The following is a 19549-nucleotide window of genomic DNA, read 5'->3' on the forward strand; positions in this document are numbered from 1 at the left end:
CAAGAATTAGCTGAGGAAATTGTAAATAATGTCTTTCAGAAAATTTTAAGTGGTTCTCTGCAAATGGACTCTCATGAAATTTTGATAAAACACATTATATACAGTTCTATACAGTAAATGCCACAACCCGTTAATAAAGATAGAGTCTGTAGCTAAGGCAAAATATTCTAAGATTCTGGGTGTCTTCACTGATGAAAGATTGGATTGGATGAAACACATTGACAGATTGATGATCTTAGAAACATTTGAGTTCAGTTACTTACAATATAAGTGTTATTGCCAATTTTGGCAATAAATATATAAGTAAATTAGCTTACTATGCATATTTTCTTTCACTGCATTCTTATGGCATTATATTTTAGTGTAATTTATCATTAAAGAAAAAAGTATTCATTGCACAAAAGAATGTAATCAGAATAATAGCAGTAGCCCATCTTGCCAATGTTTATTAAGAAACTAGGGATATTCACAACTGCTTCATAATATAAATTTTCACTTACATAATTTGTTATTAGTAACCCGTTACAGTTCAAAAGCAGTAGAAATGTGCATATGTGGGATAAAGGCTGACCTTCATTACTTTGGCTGAAATCTAACTTTGCCACAGAAAGGGGTGAATTATGCTGCCACAAAAGTCTTTGGTCACTAACTAAATACCATAAAAAGTCTGACAGATAGCCAACCAACATTTGAAAAGAAATTAAAAGAATTTATGAATGACAACTCCTACTAAGTACATGAATTTTTAGATATAAATTAGTAATCTTACAATTAAAAAGAAACCTAGTTATGCCAGGCAAAGAAGCATTTTGCTAAACTAACATGTTCTACATCATTATGAAGTATTGTCTTCATAATCTATGGGACAAGTATTAATCTAATGTGACATCAGAAATGGATTACTGTAGAAGGAAGTGTCATGTAGCTGGGGCCCTGCGTTTACCACACGCATGATGCACAAACATGTTTGCATCCCCATGAGAGTATGCAAAGCATAATATAACATGACATTTCAAGTAAAGGAAGTAATATATAGCAGTCATCAGTTCAGTTTGTTTGTCTGTATACCTTCAGCTGTGTTTCATTCCTGAACCCATTAAGTTTCCTAGCTTTTGGATGGATAACATTCCATGGATTTGGGTATGGATTTACTAAAATTTCAGATAGTCTACTGTATATATCAAATTTCTCAATCTCACTGTTCATGGACTTTGATTTGACATAGCTCTTAGTTAACACAATGTCTCCACTCTTGAAGTGTATAGGTTTCACTCTGTTGTCATGTGTCTTTCATTTTTTAACAATAGTGTTGGTCCATGGTCTTCATAACTTTGTATTCTCTCTCAGTAGCTGAGAGATAGAAGTTCAACTAATTCATTAATAGGGTATGCAGGCTACTTATCATATAAAATTTGATGTGGAGAAGAATCAGTTGTGGTATGTTGTAAACTGTTTAGTACATACCCACAGCAACCAATACAATCTATCCAGTTTGTGAGTGATCTTTGCTTCAGCAAGTTCTGCACCGAAAACCCATCTCCCTGATATATCTCTCAGTAGGATTATAAGATGGGGAATAAACAGAAATAAGTATGTCTATTATGTTACAATCATCAGTAAAATCCTTCCAGGCCATTGACATAAATTGATTTGCATTTTGAAAGAATAGTATTGGGGAAAGAACAGTGTGAAAGCAGTCTTGTGTTATTTTGGTTATAATTTTTCAACCAGTAGCTTCCCTCAAAGGATAAATTTAAATGAATTTAGGAAATAAGTCCACCATGTGAAATATACACTCCTGGAAATGGAAAAAAGAACACATTGACACCGGTGTGTCAGACCCACCATACTGGCTCCGGACACTGCGAGAGGGCTGTACAAGCAATGATCACACGCACGGCACAGCGGACACACCAGGAACCGCGGTGTTGGCCGTCGAATGGCGCTAGCTGCGCAGCATTTGTGCACCGCCGCCGTCAGTGTCAGCCAGTTTGCCGTGGCATACGGAGCTCCATCGCAGTCTTTAACACTGGTAGCATGCCGCGACAGTGTGGACGTGAACCGTATGTGCAGTTGACGGACTTTGAGTGAGGGCATATAGTGGGCATGCGGGAGGCCGGGTGGACGTACCGCCGAATTGCTCAACACGTGGGGCGTGAGGTCTCCACAGTACATCGATGTTGTCGCCAGTGGTCGGCGGAAGGTGCACATGCCCGTCGACCTGGGACCGGACCGCAGCGACGCACGGATGCACGCCAAGACCGTAGGATCCTACGCAGTGCCGTAGGGGACCGCACCGCCACTTCCCAGCAAATTAGGGACACTGTTGCTCCTGGGGTATCGGCGAGGATCATTCGCAACCGTCTCCATGAAGCTGGGCTACGGTCCCGCACACCGTTAGGCCGTCTTCCGCCCACGCCCCAACATCGTGCAGCCCGCCTCCAGTGGTGTCGCGACAGGCGTGAATGGAGGGACGAATGGAGACGTGTCGTCTTCAGCGATGAGAGTCGCTTCAGCCTTGGTGCCAATGATGGTCGTATGCGTGTTTGGCACCGTGCAGGTGAGCGCCACAATCAGGACTGCATACGACCGAGGCACACAGGGCCAACACCCGGCATCATGGTGTGGGGAGCGATCTCCTACACTGGCCGTACACCACTGGTGATCGTCAAGGGGACACTGAATAGTGCACGGTACATCCAAACCGTCATCGAACCCATCGTTCTACCATTCCTAGACCGGCAAGGGAACTTGCTGTTCCAACAGGACAATGCACGTCCGCATGTATCCCGTGCCACCCAACGTGCTCTAGAAGGTGTAAGTCAACTACCCTGGCAAGCAAGATCTCCGGATCTGTCCCCCATTGAGCATGTTTGGGACTGGATGAAGCGTCGTCTCACACGGTCTGCACGTCCAGCACGAACGCTGGTCCAACTGAGGCGCCAGGTGGAAATGGCATGGCAAGCCGTTCCACAGGACTACATCCAGCATCTCTACGATCGTCTCCATGGGAGAATAGCAGCCTGCATTGCTGCGAAAGGTGGATATACACTGTACTAGTGCCGACATTGTGCATGCTCTGATGCCTGTGTCTATGTGCCTGTGGTTCTGTCAGTGTGATCATGTGATGTATCTGACCCCAGGAATGTGTCAATAAAGTTTCCCCTTCCTGGGACAATGAATTCACGGTGTTCTTATTTCAATTTCCAGGAGTGTATAACAGTATCCTCCTTTTGCTTTAGACAATTGGGCAAATAGACCAATACCAACTAGGTCCATCTGTTTGTCAGGTATTACACTTTGCAAACAACCTCTACATTTCTGGTTGTTAACTTTGACTCTCTGACATCCATCATAAGTGGCAAGACATGTATGCATTTCAATGAACCAAAGTGACCAAAGCTTTTGTGTGTGTATTTAATGAACATGTCAGCGTACTGGGCAGGCCAACAAAAATTCCATCTATCACTGTCTTGTCTGTGTCTAGAGAATAATATACCTTTGTAAACTTAACAATGTAGCTATACTTTCTCATAACCTTTCTTCCCCAAGTAACTTTTCATCAACTTCCAATGATCATGATATTGGTTTCTTCTCAATTGTCTGCAAATTTTCATGATATCTTCTCATCTTTCACTGTCTTCATATGCATAATTTTGAAATTTCTCCCTGGATTTCCATTTCTGTGTTCATCATTGCCCCCTTTAATGTACTCTGCTGTGTAGTCAATTTTTTAAAAATAAACTGCCCACCTTGTGATCTACAATTTACATTCCTCAACATAACAAAGGACTTTATGATCTAAGTAACTTTATGTTCAAGTAAATAATTTCTGAATTTCTTGAATTTCCGAACTGTTTCTGACAACTCCCCTTTTCTTTAATGATGTAAGTTTTCTCATGTTTCTGTCAAGTTCTGTTCATGAATGCAAATGAATGATGTTCTGTAACTCAATAACTACCTTCTAATGAAACAAGTGAAGATTCTGAATCACTACTACCAGTCATTAAACACAACGGCAATGTCAAAATCTGGTCTGCTTAGAAATTCACTAATAGTAAATTGTTCTTTTATCCCATAAAAGGCAATTTGACACTTTTCATTCCATTCCTTGTAGTATTCTTATTCAACAGATTGTATAAGAAAGGTGCATTTAAAACTTTAGTCCTGGCATATTCTCTACCAAGACCAAAGAATGATTTAACTCCCTCTTAGGCTCAGGGCCAGGAAATTTTGCAATGGCTTGGATTTTCTCATTATCACGGAAAATTTCCTTCTCTGTTAATATGTGGCCAAAAAAATTTTGTTATTTCACAACAAATTTTCGTTTTTTCACTTCAAAATCATATCCCATGGTCTCAATTTTTCCCCAATTTTTCTCAAAGTACTCATATGATCTTTCCAGGCCTTAGTGTGTAAAATACTGTCTTCTACATAAATAGTTAATTTGGCTAAAAGTTCCTTTCCAAAAACAAAATCCAACCTCTTAATAAATCCAGGTTCAGAAACATTCAACCCAAATGGAACCATGCAATACCAAAAACACATACCTGTATATAAAAGTGCAGTATACTTTCTGTAATCATATTCTAATTCATTTTGTTGAAATCTAAAAGTTAGTTTGAGACTAGGCATGTATTTTACATTCTCAAATTTATTCAGTGACTCATCCATGTTTCTGAGTGATCAGTCTCTCTCTCAAGTACTTATTCAAACATCTTGAGTCCATAACTAGCCTGATATCACCATCTTCTTTAGAAACTACCACCAACAGGTTATTATACTGATTACCGCTTCCTCTTCTAAACCTATTAGCCTGTGTATTGTATATATTTCCTGTCATCCCAAACTGCTAGGCTCTCCACGAAGCATGGTTTAGTTTACAAATCCATTCCTTCTGTTTGCAAAATTCCCACAGTTAAATATTCTGTCATTACCTCCTCATTGCTTACTTCTTTGTTTCTGACCCCTTTTACCATCCCTTCATCTGTTATTCCAATTATGAGTTCATAGCTCCAAATCTGTAATTCTAATGGTTGCCCATTATCATGATAATTGTTCCTGTTATCTCTTCTTCTGTCTCTGTCTCCATGATCAGCATTGCCCCCCTCTCCCATCTCATTATGATAAAATAAATGTTCCCTTCCCTTTGTCTACGCCTCTGTCTCTCATTTCTTTCCCATGACATATCTAGTTAATCAATATTTTAAAAATTGTTCAGTGTTGTCATCTGGTCCATATACTAACCCCCACTGCATCATATATTGCAAACAACTCTTTAATGGATCTGTTTGTATTACCTCATCTAACAGTTTATCTAAGTGTACAAATGTTTCAAGTTGCTGTTCACAAAAATCTTTCATGTGAGTCCTACCATCTTTGAAATATGGTCCATGCAAGAATTTTGATTTAATCCAAGCTTGTTTGGTTTCAAACCAAAATTTGTTCAAAAATATATGTATATTTTTTTAATTCTGCAAAAGTCATATCTGTATGTATGAGGGTTATTTGGAAAGATCTTGGAATCACCACAAGAGGTTAGTGCTTGCGCAACATGTTGTTCGTGCGATATTCACCGGACTGTTGTCTGTAAACATGTGCCACATCAGTACTCTTGGAAGAGAGCTATGGTGGTGACATGGCTTTGTTGTTGTTCATGCTTAGTGATTTGCAAAGATGGAAAAAATCGAGATTTGAGTAGTGATTAAGTACTTCGTAAAGAAAGGTATGAAAGCAAAGAACATTCATGTTGATTTCCAGAATAGACTGGGGGGACTCTGCTCCTTCATATTCAACGGTTTCCAAGTGGAAAAATGAATTTAAATTTGGTCGGGAGAACTTAGATGATGATCCGTGCAGAGGTTAGCCAAGATGTTTCACTAATCCAGAAATCATTGCAAAAGTGCACAAAATGGTCATGGAGGATTGCTGATTGAAAGTGTGTGAAATTGATCACACTTCCTAGATGTCATCTGAAAGGGTATATCATATTTTAACTAAGAAATGAAAAAAATTATCTGCCAGATGGGTGCCACGGCTCTTGATGCTGGATCAAAAACGAGTGAAAATGGACATTTCGGAACGATGTTTGTCCTGTTTTAGGGGAAACAAACAAGATTTTTTTGTGCTGGTTTGCGACCACAGATGAAACTTGGTTGCACTACTATACTTCAGAGACAAAACAACAATCAAAGCAGTGGAAAAATACTGATTCTCCACCACCAAAGAAAGCAAAGACAATTCCTTTGGCAGGAAAGGTCATGGCATCAGTGTTCTGGGATGCAAAGGGGATTCTGTTTGTAGATTATCTCCCACCTCAGCAAACAATTACTGAAGAATACTATGCTAACCTCATACACAAATTGCAACAAAAGATTTGCAAAAAAGGCCAGGTCTAGCAAGAAAGAAAGTCATCTTCCATCAAGACAATGAACGTCTGCACACATGTGCCGTTACCATGGCAAAATTACATGAACTAAGGTATGAATTGATGCCACACCCACCTTATTCTCCTGATATGGCTCCATCAGACTTAAAGATTCACTTCAAACGAAGTATTGGTAGCCGGAGTTGACAAATATTTTGCAGGCCTGGAGGAAACTCATTTTCAGGATGACATCAAGGCACTGGAACATCGTTGGACCAAGTGCATTAATCTACAAGGAGACTACACTGAAAAACAAAAGAAGTTTCAGTGATGTAAGTACTTTTTTTCTATTCCATTCCAAGAATTTTTCAGACCACGCTTTGCATATTCCGATTAGTCCATGAAAGCGTCTCACCATCTAAAAATTTCTTGTGAATTGAAGTTTCAAGCTGTCTAAAATACTGCTAGTGAAATTATTGATACAATGGCAAATAAAGTTCATGGGGTGGAGTTCTCCAGTCCTTTTTGTTTATATTATTCTGAATACTACTGCTGCTACAAAAATTTTGGTTGTAACATTTTTCTCAATTTCATCTAACTTTGCTCTAGATTTGAAATATTACTAACACATATACCAACAACACCTTTTGCATCTGACAAGTTACTGCTATATACTGATTCACTGAATTTCACATTAATACTGTCACTTTCACTTTTAATCGTAGAAAGTAAGGTTTTAAGCCCCTTACATTTCTCTCTCATACATTGATCAGTTTGTTTCCTACCTTCTCAGCTTTATTTTCTGCAGAACTAATACACCCTGTATTTGCATGCATTTTGAACTCATTTAAATCCACTTCTAAGTCTTCAGTTATTTCTATAGTTTTCTCTACCTAAACTCTGACATAATCTAAATCTTTTATGATACATTTTAGTGCTTGACTTTACCTCTCTAAGTTTTTACCCAGATGATCTAATTTTTTGCCTAATTTCTCTGTGTTTTTCAAATTTTTTCTCAGTATGTCTGTCTAGATTCAGATTCAGATTCTTTATTGGTCATTCAGCATTATTACATGCAATAGGCTTCATCAGTTCACTTAACCTATTAATTTTACAAAATAAATTTTTACATATTTAAGTTATTGGGCATTTCTAAAAATTCTTCTAATGAATAGAATGGATTAGTTAACAAGAAGTTAAGTTTTCTTTAAATAATTTGTCAGGCTTGATTGACTCATTTTTAGACAATTTGTTATACGAGGGCCGTTCAGAAAGTAACCTCCGGTTGATTTAAAAAAATACACCAAGTTAAATAAAAATATTTTAATATATACATCTTACAACTACATCTTTGCACTATTTTTCTACATAGTCTCCATAGCAATTGAGGCACTTATCGTATCTCTTCACAAGCTTTGAAATTCCTTCTGCATAAAAATCACCCGCTTGTGCCTGGAGCCAGCCTGTGACTGCATCTTTGAGTTCTTTGTCGTCATCAAACCGCTGTGACCCGAGCCATTTCTTCAAATGCATGAAGAGGTGATAATCACTTGGCGCCAGGTCTGGGCTGTAAGGTGGATGGTTGATAACGTCCCACTTGAAGGACTCAAGAAGGGCCGTTGTTCTGCAAGCAGAGTGAGGACGGGCGTTATCGTGCAAAAAAACGATACCGGAAGTCAGCGTACCATGGCGTTTGTTCTGTATAGCCCGTCGTAACTTTTTTATTGTTTCACAGTACACGTCTTGATTAATGGTCGTACCACGTTCCATGAATTCAACCAACAACACCCCTTTGGCATCCCAAAACACCGTTGCCATCAGTTTTCTGGCAGAAAAATCTTGCGAGGCTTTTCTTGGTTTGGTAGGCGAATTTGAATGTGCCCACATCTTTGATTGTTCTTTTGTCTCAGGGTTCACGTACTTAATCCAGGTTTCGTCACCGGTCACGATTCTGTTTAACAATGGTTCTCCTTCGTCCTCATAACGTGACAGAAAGTCTAATGCAGAGGCCATTCTTTGAGTTTTGTGGTGGTCGGTAAGAATTTTGGGCACCCATCGTGCACAGAACTTACGGTAACCCAATCTTGCTGTCACTATCTCGTACAAGAGAGTCTTAGAAATCTGTGGAAAACCGGTAGACAACTCCGACATTGAGAAACGTCGATTTTCACGAACTTTTGCATCAACCGTCTGAACGAGTTCGTCAGTCACCAATGATGGTCTACCACTCCTCTCTTCATCATGAACGTTTTCTCGTCCACTTTTAAATAAACGTACCCATTCACGGACAACTCCTTCACTCATAACTCTTGGTCCGTACACGGCACAAAGCTCACGATGAATAGCTGCTGCAGAATATCCTTTGGCTGTAAAAAAACCTTATGACAGCACGCACTTCACATTTGGCGGGGTTTTCTATTGCAGCACACATTTCAGACTGCCACAAAAACTAAACTAGCGCAGGTACAACGTTCACTCGACCACGGCTTGATGCCAACTGACCTGTTGAGTGCGTGAACGCACAGATGGCGTCGCTACTCCCCCCACAACCCGCACTGTGACCAATCGGAGGTTACTTTCTTAACCGCCCTCGTATATCTTGATTGCCATATACTTATGACTATTGTTAGTTTCAGGTAATCTATTTTGTGGCAACAGCAGAGAAGTACAGGTTCTTGTATAGTAGTCATGCCTTTGATTTGTTACACTTAAATTAGGTTAGTCACCAAGTATGTAGTTAACACTGTCAAGAATATATAAATTAATAACCATTAAAATTCTATATTTAATGAACAATGGTTTACAATGTGTTCTATTATCTACCTTAGCCATTACTCTGATTGCTTTCTTCTGGATCACCATAATTTCATTTATTTTTCTGCTGTTTCCCAAGAGTATTAACCCACACCTTAAAACGGATTGAAAAAAGCCAAAGTACGCTGTACTTACGTACTCAAATATCACACAACACATGAGTCTCTTCAACAAATATATAACTCTTGACAACCTAACCACTATGTGATCAACATAAGAGTTCCATGTTATACTGTTGTCAAGTACGATACCTAAAAACTTTGCCTTTTGTTTTTCTATTTTTGTAGTCTTTTGATAGACTGAACCACATATTCTGGGTCTTTTCCTCATTTAACAGCAGAACATTTGCATTAAACCATGATGTTGCATTTTCTTTTGCCAATTTCACACCACTTACAAGGTTATTAAGTACATGGTTTACAGGTAGAAAAGTTGTATCAACTGCATACGTATATGTCTTAACATCTATATTTCCTGGTAAGTCATTTATTTGTACAAGGAAAAGAGGTGGTCCCAATTTAGATCCCTGTGGCACTCCGTGTTGAACCTCGAGAATGTTTGACAGATGGCTTCCTGAACTCACCACCTGTTTCCTTTTATTGAGGTATGATTTGATGAGTTTTAAACTTTTATCACATATTCCATAGTACTCAAGTTCAGAGAGCAAAAGTGAGTGGTCAACACAGTCAAAAGCTTTTCTCAGATCACACAAGGTTACCTGCGAGTGCGCATGGTCCTCGAATGCTGCTATAGTGTCTCTGACTATGAGCTCTATGATATGTATAGCTGACGTTCCTTTTCTGTAACCAAACTGTGATGCACTTAACATACCATTTAGTTCTAGGTACGCATACATCAGCTGATATATTATGCCTTCAAAGACTTTTCCTAGTAATGGAATAAGTGAAATTGGTCTGTAGTTTGCAGGATCAGATTTGACACTCTTCTTAAAGACTGGAGTTACCTTGGATAGTTTTGAGAGTATCGGGAAAAAAACCCTTCTATGAGACACAGGTTTATAGAATATGTTAATTGTGCTGCAATGTAATGAATGATTTCTTTCAATAGATCTTTTGACATATTAAAAATATCTGTGCTGTATGAATTTTTCATTTCTTTGACTATTTTAAGAACTTCATGTTGATGTACCTCTTTAAAGTGTTTCAAGGATGATCTGGCCCTATTACGATTCAGGTTTGCTCTCTTAAGATAATCTATACATGCTACATTGGGTTTATTGATCAACTTTTTGATATCATCAGCACAGCTTACAAAATATTTATTGAATGTATCTGCTGGTATTGGGGCTGTTTTGTTAAAGTTTCTGACTTCACCTTTAACAGTATTAATTACTGACCAGGCTTTTTGCATTGGTTTTTATTATTTTTTTATGAGATTTGTGTTGTATCTTTCTTTTGCCAATTGTAACTCTTTCTTATACAGGTTCTTAGTGGTTTTTTCAAGACCCGTAATTTCTTTAGAATTGTTTACTTTGGCAAGGAACTTCAACAGCAGTAGCTTATTTTTTAGATTCTCCAGTTCTTTGGTGTACCAAAATTTACTCTTTCTCATTTTGTTTATCTGATTTCTCCCCAATGAGTGAAAAAGAAAACATATTAAAACTATTTCCTTATGACTTAAGCCTTGACTTGGTGATCAGATTCTGTCTGAATCTCCACCTACTGCTCCCCTTTTGACTGTATATCAATTTGCCACCTCCTCTACTTCTTTCTTGTCTGCCCTACTTAATCGGGCAGGTACATTAGAAAATTATGGGAATTAGTGAAATTCGGTGGCAGGAGGAACAAGACTTCTGGTCAGGTGAATACAGTGTTATAATTATAAAATCAAATAGGGGTAATTCAGGAGTTGGTTTAATACCAAATAAAAAAAATATGAACACAGATAAGTTCCTATGAACAGCATAGTGAATGCATTATTGTAGCCAAGATCGACACGAACCCATGCCTACCACAGTAGTACAAGTTTATATGCCAACTAGCTCCGCAGATCATGAAGAGATTGAAGAAATGTATGATGCAATAAAAGAAATTATTCAGACAATTAAGGGAGATGACAATTTAATAGTCATGGGGGACAGAAATTTGGTCCTAGGAAAAGGAATAGAAGGAAAAGTGGTAGAAGAATATGGACTGGGGGTAAGGAATGACAGAGGAAGCTGCCTGGTAGAATTTTAGTACAGAGCATAACTTAATCATAGCTAACACTTGGTTTAAAAATCATGAAAGAAAGGTTGTATATGTGGAAGAAGCCTGGAGACACTGGAAAGTTTCAGATAGATTATATAATGGTAAGACAGAGATTGGAATCAGGTTTTAAATTGTAAGACATTTCTAGGGGCAGAAGTTGACTCTGACCACAATTTATTGGTTATGAACTGCAGATTAAACTGAAGAAATTGCGAAAAGGTAGCAATTTAAGGAATTGAGACCTGGATAAAATAAAAGAAGCAGAGGCTGTAGAGAGTTTCAGAGAGAGCATTAGGGAACGATTGACAGGAATGGAGGAAAGAAATGCAGTGGAAGAAGAATGGGTAGCTTTGAGGGATGAAATAGTGAAGGCAGCAGATGATCAAGTAGGTAAAAAGGCAAGGACTAGTAGAAATCCTTGGGTAACAGAAGAGATATTGAATTTAATTGATGAAAGAAGAAAATATAAAAATACAGTAAATGAAGCAGGCAAAAACGAGTGCAAACATTTCAAAAATGAGATCAACAGGAAGTGCAAAATGGGTAAGCAGGAATGGCTTGAGAACAAATGTAAGGATGTAGAAGCATATATCACTAGGGGTAAGATAGATGCTGGCTACAGGAAATTTAAAGAGACCTTTGGATAAAAGAGAACCACCTTTATGAATATCAAGAACTCAAATGGAAAACCAGTCCTAAGCAAAGAAGGGAAACCAGGAAGGTGGAAGGAGTATATACAGTGTCTATACAAGGGGAATATACTTGAGGGAAATATTGTGGAAACTGAAGAGGACGTTGATAAGGAAGAAATAGGAGATATGATACTGTGCGAAGAATTTGACAGAGCATTGAAAGACCTAAGTTGAAACAAGACCCCTGTAGGAGACAACATACCATTAGAACTACTGACATCCTCAGGAGAGCCAGCCATAACAAAACTCTACCATCTGGTGAGCAAGATGTATGAGACAGGCGAAATACCATCAGACTTCAAGAATAATATAATAATTCCAATCCCAAAGAAAGCAGGTGTTGATAGATGTGAAAATTACTGAACTATCAGTTTAATAAGTCATGGCTGAAAAATACTAATAGGAATTATTTAGAGATGAATGGAAAAACTGGTAGAAGCCGACCTTGGGGATGATCAGTTTGGATTCCATAGAAAGGTTGGAACACATGAGGAAATACTGACCCTATGACTCATCTTAGAACATAGGTTAAGGAAAGACAAATCTACATTTCTAGCATTTGTAGGCTTAGAGAAAGCTTTTGACAGTGTTGACTGGAATAATCTCTTCCAAATTCTGAAGGTGCAGGGATAAAATACAGGGAGCAAAAGGCTATTTACAGTTTGTACAGGATCCAGATGGCAGTTATCTGAGTTGAGGGGCATGAATGGGAAGCAGTCGTTGAGAAGGGACTGAGACAGTTATTCAATCTATATATTGAGCAAGCAGTAAAGGAAGCAAAATAAAAATTTGGAATAGAAATTAAATTCCATGGAGAAGAAATAAAAACTTTGAAGTTTGCTGATGACATTGTAACTCTGGCAGAGACAGGAAAGGACCTGGAAGAGCAGCTGAATGGAATGGATAGTGTCTTGAAAGGAGGATAGAAGATGAACATCAACAAGAGTAAAATGAGGATAATGAAATGTAATTGATTTAAATCAGATGATGCTGAGGGAATTAGATTAGGAAACGAGTCACTTAAAGTGGTAGATGAGTTTTGCTATTTGGGGGGAAAATAACTAATGATTGTTGAAGTAGAGAGGATACAAAATGTAGACTGGCAATGGCAAGGAAAGCATTTCTGAAGAAGAGAAATTTCTTGACATCAAGTACAGACTTAAGTGTCAGGAAGTCCTTTCTGAAAGTATTTGTATGGAGTGTGGCCATGTATGGAAGTTAAACTGTACAATAAATTGTTTAGACAAGAAGAGACTAGAAGCTTTCAAAATTTGTTGCTACAGAAGAATGCTGAAGATTAGATGGCTAGATCACATGACTAACGAAGATGTACTGAAGAGAATTGGGGAGAAGAGGAATGTGTGACACAACTTGAATAGAAGAAGGGATCGGTTGGTAGGACATGTTTTGAGGCATCAAGGAATCATCAATTTAGTACTGGAGGGAAGTGTGGAGGGTAAAAATTGTAGGGGGAGACCAAGAGATAAAAATACTAAGCAGATTCAGAAGTATGTAGGTTGCAGTAGTTACTCAGAAATGAAGAAGCTTGCACAGGATAGAGTAGCATGGAGAGTTGCATCCAACTGTCTGTGGACTGAAGACCACCACCACAACAACAACAACAGCTACAACAACAACACCAAAGAAATGTAGATGTTTTGGTATTAAAATTTTCATTCTTCGAGACACTCTAAGTAATTATATTTTAGATTATATTGTTTACACTGGCGCCATCATGGAAATGGAATGTGGAAATGCTGTCTGGGGAAAATCAGGCGATGTTGTGAGTTTGTTATTGCCATACCTCAACAAGGGACTTTCCATTTGTTTAGACAAATGGTACTCAAGCCCCAACTTATTCATATGGCTTCATAGGAAGTGTACCAATGTCATTGAAAAGTACACAAAAGCTGGAAATATTTGACACTGTTGCCTAACAAATTGAGAAAAGAGGAAATACAGTTTAAGTTCTGTGGAACATTGTTGGCTCTAAAACAGATGGACAACAAAGAAGTCTGGATGCTTTAAACCATAAATAGCACAGATTCTGTTGAAACCAAGAAGAAGGAACATGAACAGGCCAAAATAAACTGAAAACGACTTGTCTAGTGAGCTACAGTAAGTCAGTGGATGCTGGCAATAACGTAGACATGATGCTGAGTTCTGTAAAATGCATTCAAAAGACTATGAAGTGGTACACGAAGTTTGGGTGCTGAATGTGAAAACAATTTTTGAAATAAAAAAGAAAGAGGGAAAGCCACTGACGAAGTTTCATTTGGAAATAAACCATCAGTTGTTGGATAAATTTCATGGACACACAGGTAAAACTGAGATCTACAGACATCAAAGTGAGAAACTAAATTTCGACTGAAAAATAGAGAAGGACATTATCCAGAATTTCTTGGAGCACTGGCGAGATAGGAAGTTCCCCAGATACATAGCATTGTATGTGCTACTAATTCACAGCAAAAAAAATGACATGCATAAGATGCAACAGGGGTGATGTTGTCTTCTGCATGGTACCACATTCCGAAAAATATCACTCACTAAGGATGGTTCAGTAAGTACATATGTTTCAGGAACAGAAAAGTAAAAAGAATAACAATAAAAAACAGAAATAATAATAATAAAAAGTGTATTTAACTGTTGGTGGCAGCCCAAAGTTTGTGTCAGAAATGATGATTGGAAACCATTAATACATGACACATGCAAAGAGAAAATGGTGAACAGGAAACAAGATAGACTTTTACTGTCAAATTTTTGTTACAGAAGGAAGTTTAGGCTTTAATTACAAATGAGTCAATAGGCACATCAAAAATTGAGTTACAAAAGTCTTTCTTATTTGAGACAATTTGCTTTTGAAGTTCAATAATCATTATTTATTTAAGATTAGAGTAAGAATTGTTCATCCAAGTTTTGGGGATCTTTCTTAAGAAATGCTCATTTATAAAACTGTGTACCTTGAAATGTGTATGTCTGATGTTAATGATATTATATTGCATAATAGACAAGTATAATGATAGTGCAAATCTCAAGTTACAGAGTTTTTAAATTACAAATACAAAAGTTTTTGTGATTTTCTCCATTCAGGAGAAATGTGTAACAAAGTGTGAGGTAGCTGTAACAGTCTCTTTTGTGGCTATCAGAAAATGCAACCAATGTGACCTTATATTGTGACATTGATTTTATAAAGCATATTATTGAAGAGTAGCTCTAAGCTCATTGGCACCTACAATTCACTGATAGTGGTCTGTTTCCTGCCATAGCCTGCAGTGGTTGTCAGCTGATTTAGTCACCCACTGGTGAGGAGCACAACACTTTGGCCACATCAGCCAGCTGGCCAGGCAGGACACTCAGGCTTTGCAGCCACAAAAGGGATAAATCAAGGAAGTTAAAACTGCTTGATCCCTTCACAGACTTCATGAAAATGTATAGAAAGGAAAATCTGTGCACAAATGCTTATCTGTGTGGTCTGTTGCAGTTCCCTATTAGGCTGTTTGTGATATTCATAGTTCTCCTTCACTCACAGTACACTTCAAATTATTATGGTCAGTCATAGGCACTATATGTCTGCAAACATGTATATCAGAAACAGTTGTCTCCTTGGTTCATTGAGCCAGGGTGATTGCTACACTTATACTAAAAAAATACTCCTTGTCTTCACCTCTGCATCATGTTAAGAGTTATTTATCTAACTCATGCTCACTAATCCACAAATCCTGTGCATAAACTGCCCTTTCATACTGTCCAAACAAAGGAAAACCCAGATTGGAATATGAACCATTATGAAAAGGACAGCTTGCTGTTCAGTCTAAAGATGACACATTGAGTTGCAGCCAGGCAGAACAAAAATACTGTTACAAACTATGCTTGCAGCCAAAGACTTGTTCAGAAAAAAGGGAAAACGCACACACATTCACAAAAGCAAGTCATGCACATGTGACCACTATCTCCAATCACTGTGGCTAGACTGCAACTCTTTCATTGAATAAACACAGCAATTGCTGCTTTTGTTCAATGCAAGAGTTGAAGGGCAGCCAGAGAAGCAAGAGATAGCAATCATTTGTGTCTGATGTGTGCCTGCTTGTGTGAATGTGTCTATTTCTTCTCATTCATATTCATAAATCAAGGTTTCTCTAATCACACTCTTACCTCCCACTTCATAATATTGAACACCCATAACATAAACCCTCAAAAAAGAAACAACCTAATGCTCCCTGTATGAACATTACTTCATGGAAGTCAGAATTATCCATTCACCCAGTGTACTGTAAAAGACCTGGCCAAACAGTTGCGTGACAATAGCTTCCATGATTATTTCACTTTGTGTATGAGTATCAGTAATACTAATATCTTTTAATTCAATGTAAAAGTATTTTGTATAGTTTCAGTATTGGAATGTAATAAACATCAAACTCCAAGTACACAAATTACTACACTCACGTTGGAACTATCCATCCACTCATTGTACTTCAGCAGGCCTGGCCAGCAAATTCAATGTAAAAGTGCTTGGTACAGATTTCATATTCTACTGTAATATTTTTTGCCATTACAAATGTAAACTGTTATTTTCATTATTTTCTTTTCATCATAATGTAGATATTTGCTTTGAATTTAAACTAGGAAAAATATCTCTGCTGTATGAACAAGGTTCTGAAATGCTTGCTAACTTATGATTGGCTCCGTCTTTTAGTGCAGCTGAGACATGAGAGAGGAATTCCCTTTTAGAAGCCTAGTGAGTCAATGCTGTTCTAAATGTTGAGTTGCAAAATCTGATAATTCACTTTTTTTTTAATTTTTAGAACTGGAGCTAGAGTGTAAGTTATGTCAAGCTAAATGCTGTGATGCTATTTTTTGTGAAAACATCAGAGCAATTTCCATAAAATGTTCCCTGCTTAGCAGAGCAGACCAATTAAGTGTTAAATTTATGAGCTTTACATATATTCATATTGGACCATAAATACATGCTTTATTAAGCTGATTAATGCTTCTCAGTTTATACATGTATTTTATGAAAGTGTGTGTCCCTATTAAAACATCATGAAAATGCACTAATGATAGTATAAAGTGATATAGAGTCGGCAGCTTCCTTTCTTTGTGATCATATTGCTTGTCTGCATTAACTAATCTTGTTAATCCTAACCTCATATTGATTAACTCTGCTATGTTTACTGCCTAAAATGCAGGAAAGTTGATGCTTGTATTTTCCATGCACAAAAACATAATGATACTCATTCATGTGCCATAGAAAAGGAGGCTTGTTTAATATAAATATACTGCCTTCTACTCACTGCATTATGAACTTTATTTCCTAACATAGTGATAGAAATATACATCCCCAAATAGATGAACATGGTTATGATAAATATGTGACTGCACTACTTATTGAAAGCAATATTAAATACTAAGTGATGAAATTAATGAATTTTTATTATCAGGTCAGCTGTCTCAGTTTACATATTTTGTAGCAATCAATGACTGCTGTGTGATTCAAGACTATTATTATTGACTTTCTGTTTGTATTCTGCAGATGTGCATTACTGAGAATAACGAGTTACTGATCACCTGCTCTACAGATGGAATGCTCTGCTTATGGTCAATTGCTCCACCCCGTAGAAAGAAATCAGCTGCAATGCTAAGTACTTTATATTTTGAATACATACTTGTGAATAAAGGACATCTGGAAGAACTGACAAACTCTATTGCAGAATTAAATCAGAGAATTGGGGTACTTGAAAAAGAATATGACTATCAAACACAACAGAATGAAGCAAAGTTTACTGAAGAATTGAAGGAGATAGTCAGTAGTTACCAAGAGTTCATGGAAAATATGAGAGAACAGTCAGAGGTCTGATTAATGACATAATCTGTCTAAACCTATATTTCCTTCTTTAATACTGTCATCCTGTTGTGGAAGCAGCTTACTTAAACACCTGATTAATTCTATTTTGTATGTCTAATTTGATAACAGAGAGTGGCAACAGATCATGCTCAGGAGCTGATGAGCTTCAAGGATGATATTGCGAAGAAGAAGTCATACTATGAAATAGAAGTACAGAATTTTGAACTGAATTTTGAGGCCAAATTAATAGAAAAATATAACAAATATCAGGCCCAAGAAGACAAAATGGCAAGGACAAAGGCTAAATATGAGAAGTATGTAATCTGTTATTTTTATTTTATCTATCTATAAATTTTACATAGGAAGAATAAATTCACCAATTAAAGTTTTTCCTCCCCTCCAATACTTACCTGCAATATTATCTAGAAATTAGTCACTATCTGTATATTTAGCTATAATGTAATGAGTATAATGAATAATTATAAAAAAAGGATCAGCTTCACTAACTTCCATGTCAAAAACAGTGTCACCTACTAACACTGAACGGCTCTAACTTGATACTCTTTTTCTTTAGTTAGCCTGGGTGTGTGAATGACTATTTATTTCTATTCAGGGATTATTTTATTTCACTAAATGATTTAACTATTGACATGTTTTGTAACAAGATAACACTTTATGATAACAAGTGCTGTGATGGAAAAAAAAAAGAACTTGGCTTATAAAACAGGTGATGACCTGGTCTCATGGCACCAATGAGCACTCTATCAAGGTGTTCTGTTATCATGCTCAGTCATGACTTAATATAATTGTGAGGTTGATAAATGTTGTGATGGAAATAGTATTGATGGCAGCTGAATTGTGTTGGTATCAGTTGGGGATACTGACAGGGGGAGTTTCACAATGTGTGGCTTACCCCTAAACAGGACTGAAGAGATAAGATTGATCTATCTGATTTGTGACATATAGGAGGAGGATCTGAGAGCACACATGCTGAGTTGTCACTGGTAGGAGAAGTCTATCCAGACAACACATTCCCATGCCTAAATATCTATTTATTTAGTCCTTCTAATTCTACATCTATAGAATATATATACAAGGATATTGGACATGGTTAGGTCTGTACAAGATAAAATACAGTTCGTATTGCATTCCTAAGGACTAGATATTTAAGTAATTTAGTAAAGAGTCATGTATACAACAAACATTAGAGTCAACATTAAAGGAGAATATTCATAACACATCTTTATTTTTGTTGTTTGGTTTCTAGGTACTCTCTCACATTGTAAAAGCAATGATCAGTTAAATGTGCCTTTAGTTCAGCCTTAAAACAACTGAGTTTACTTACTGATTTAATATGGGTAGGCAGATTATTGTAAACTTTTATCCCAGTATGTAGAGTGCCTTTTTGGCACAATGATGTTCTCACCTGTTTGGTATGAAGATCACATTTTTGTCTTGTATACATGTATATCTTCATTCTTTAATAAGATATCTGGGTGTCTATCAATATATTATTTGATGAAAACTGATGTTTTGTAGATAAAAATGCAAGGAAGGGGAAGAACTGACAGTTTTTTGAATATGGGTCTGCATGATTTCCTATTGTTTACCCGTTCAATAATTC

General features: G+C 37.2%; 1 protein-coding gene across 1 annotated transcript in view; it reads left to right on the forward strand.

Annotated features, from left to right (window-relative positions):
• The window catches only part of LOC126235626 (cilia- and flagella-associated protein 57-like), a 168153-nt gene extending 148942 nt beyond the window's left edge, over window positions 1-19211 (forward strand). Inside the window, exons 9-11 of the mRNA XM_049944338.1 lie at window positions 17614-17931; window positions 18055-18239; window positions 19193-19211. Of these exons, the coding sequence (XP_049800295.1) occupies window positions 17614-17931; window positions 18055-18239; window positions 19193-19211 (522 nt within the window). The remainder of the gene's footprint in view (window positions 1-17613; window positions 17932-18054; window positions 18240-19192) is intronic.
• Window positions 19212-19549: the final 338 nt, after the last annotated feature.

The sequence above is a fragment of the Schistocerca nitens genome, chromosome 2, assembly GCF_023898315.1.
Source record: "Schistocerca nitens isolate TAMUIC-IGC-003100 chromosome 2, iqSchNite1.1, whole genome shotgun sequence".
Lineage (NCBI taxonomy): Eukaryota > Metazoa > Arthropoda > Insecta > Orthoptera > Acrididae > Schistocerca > Schistocerca nitens.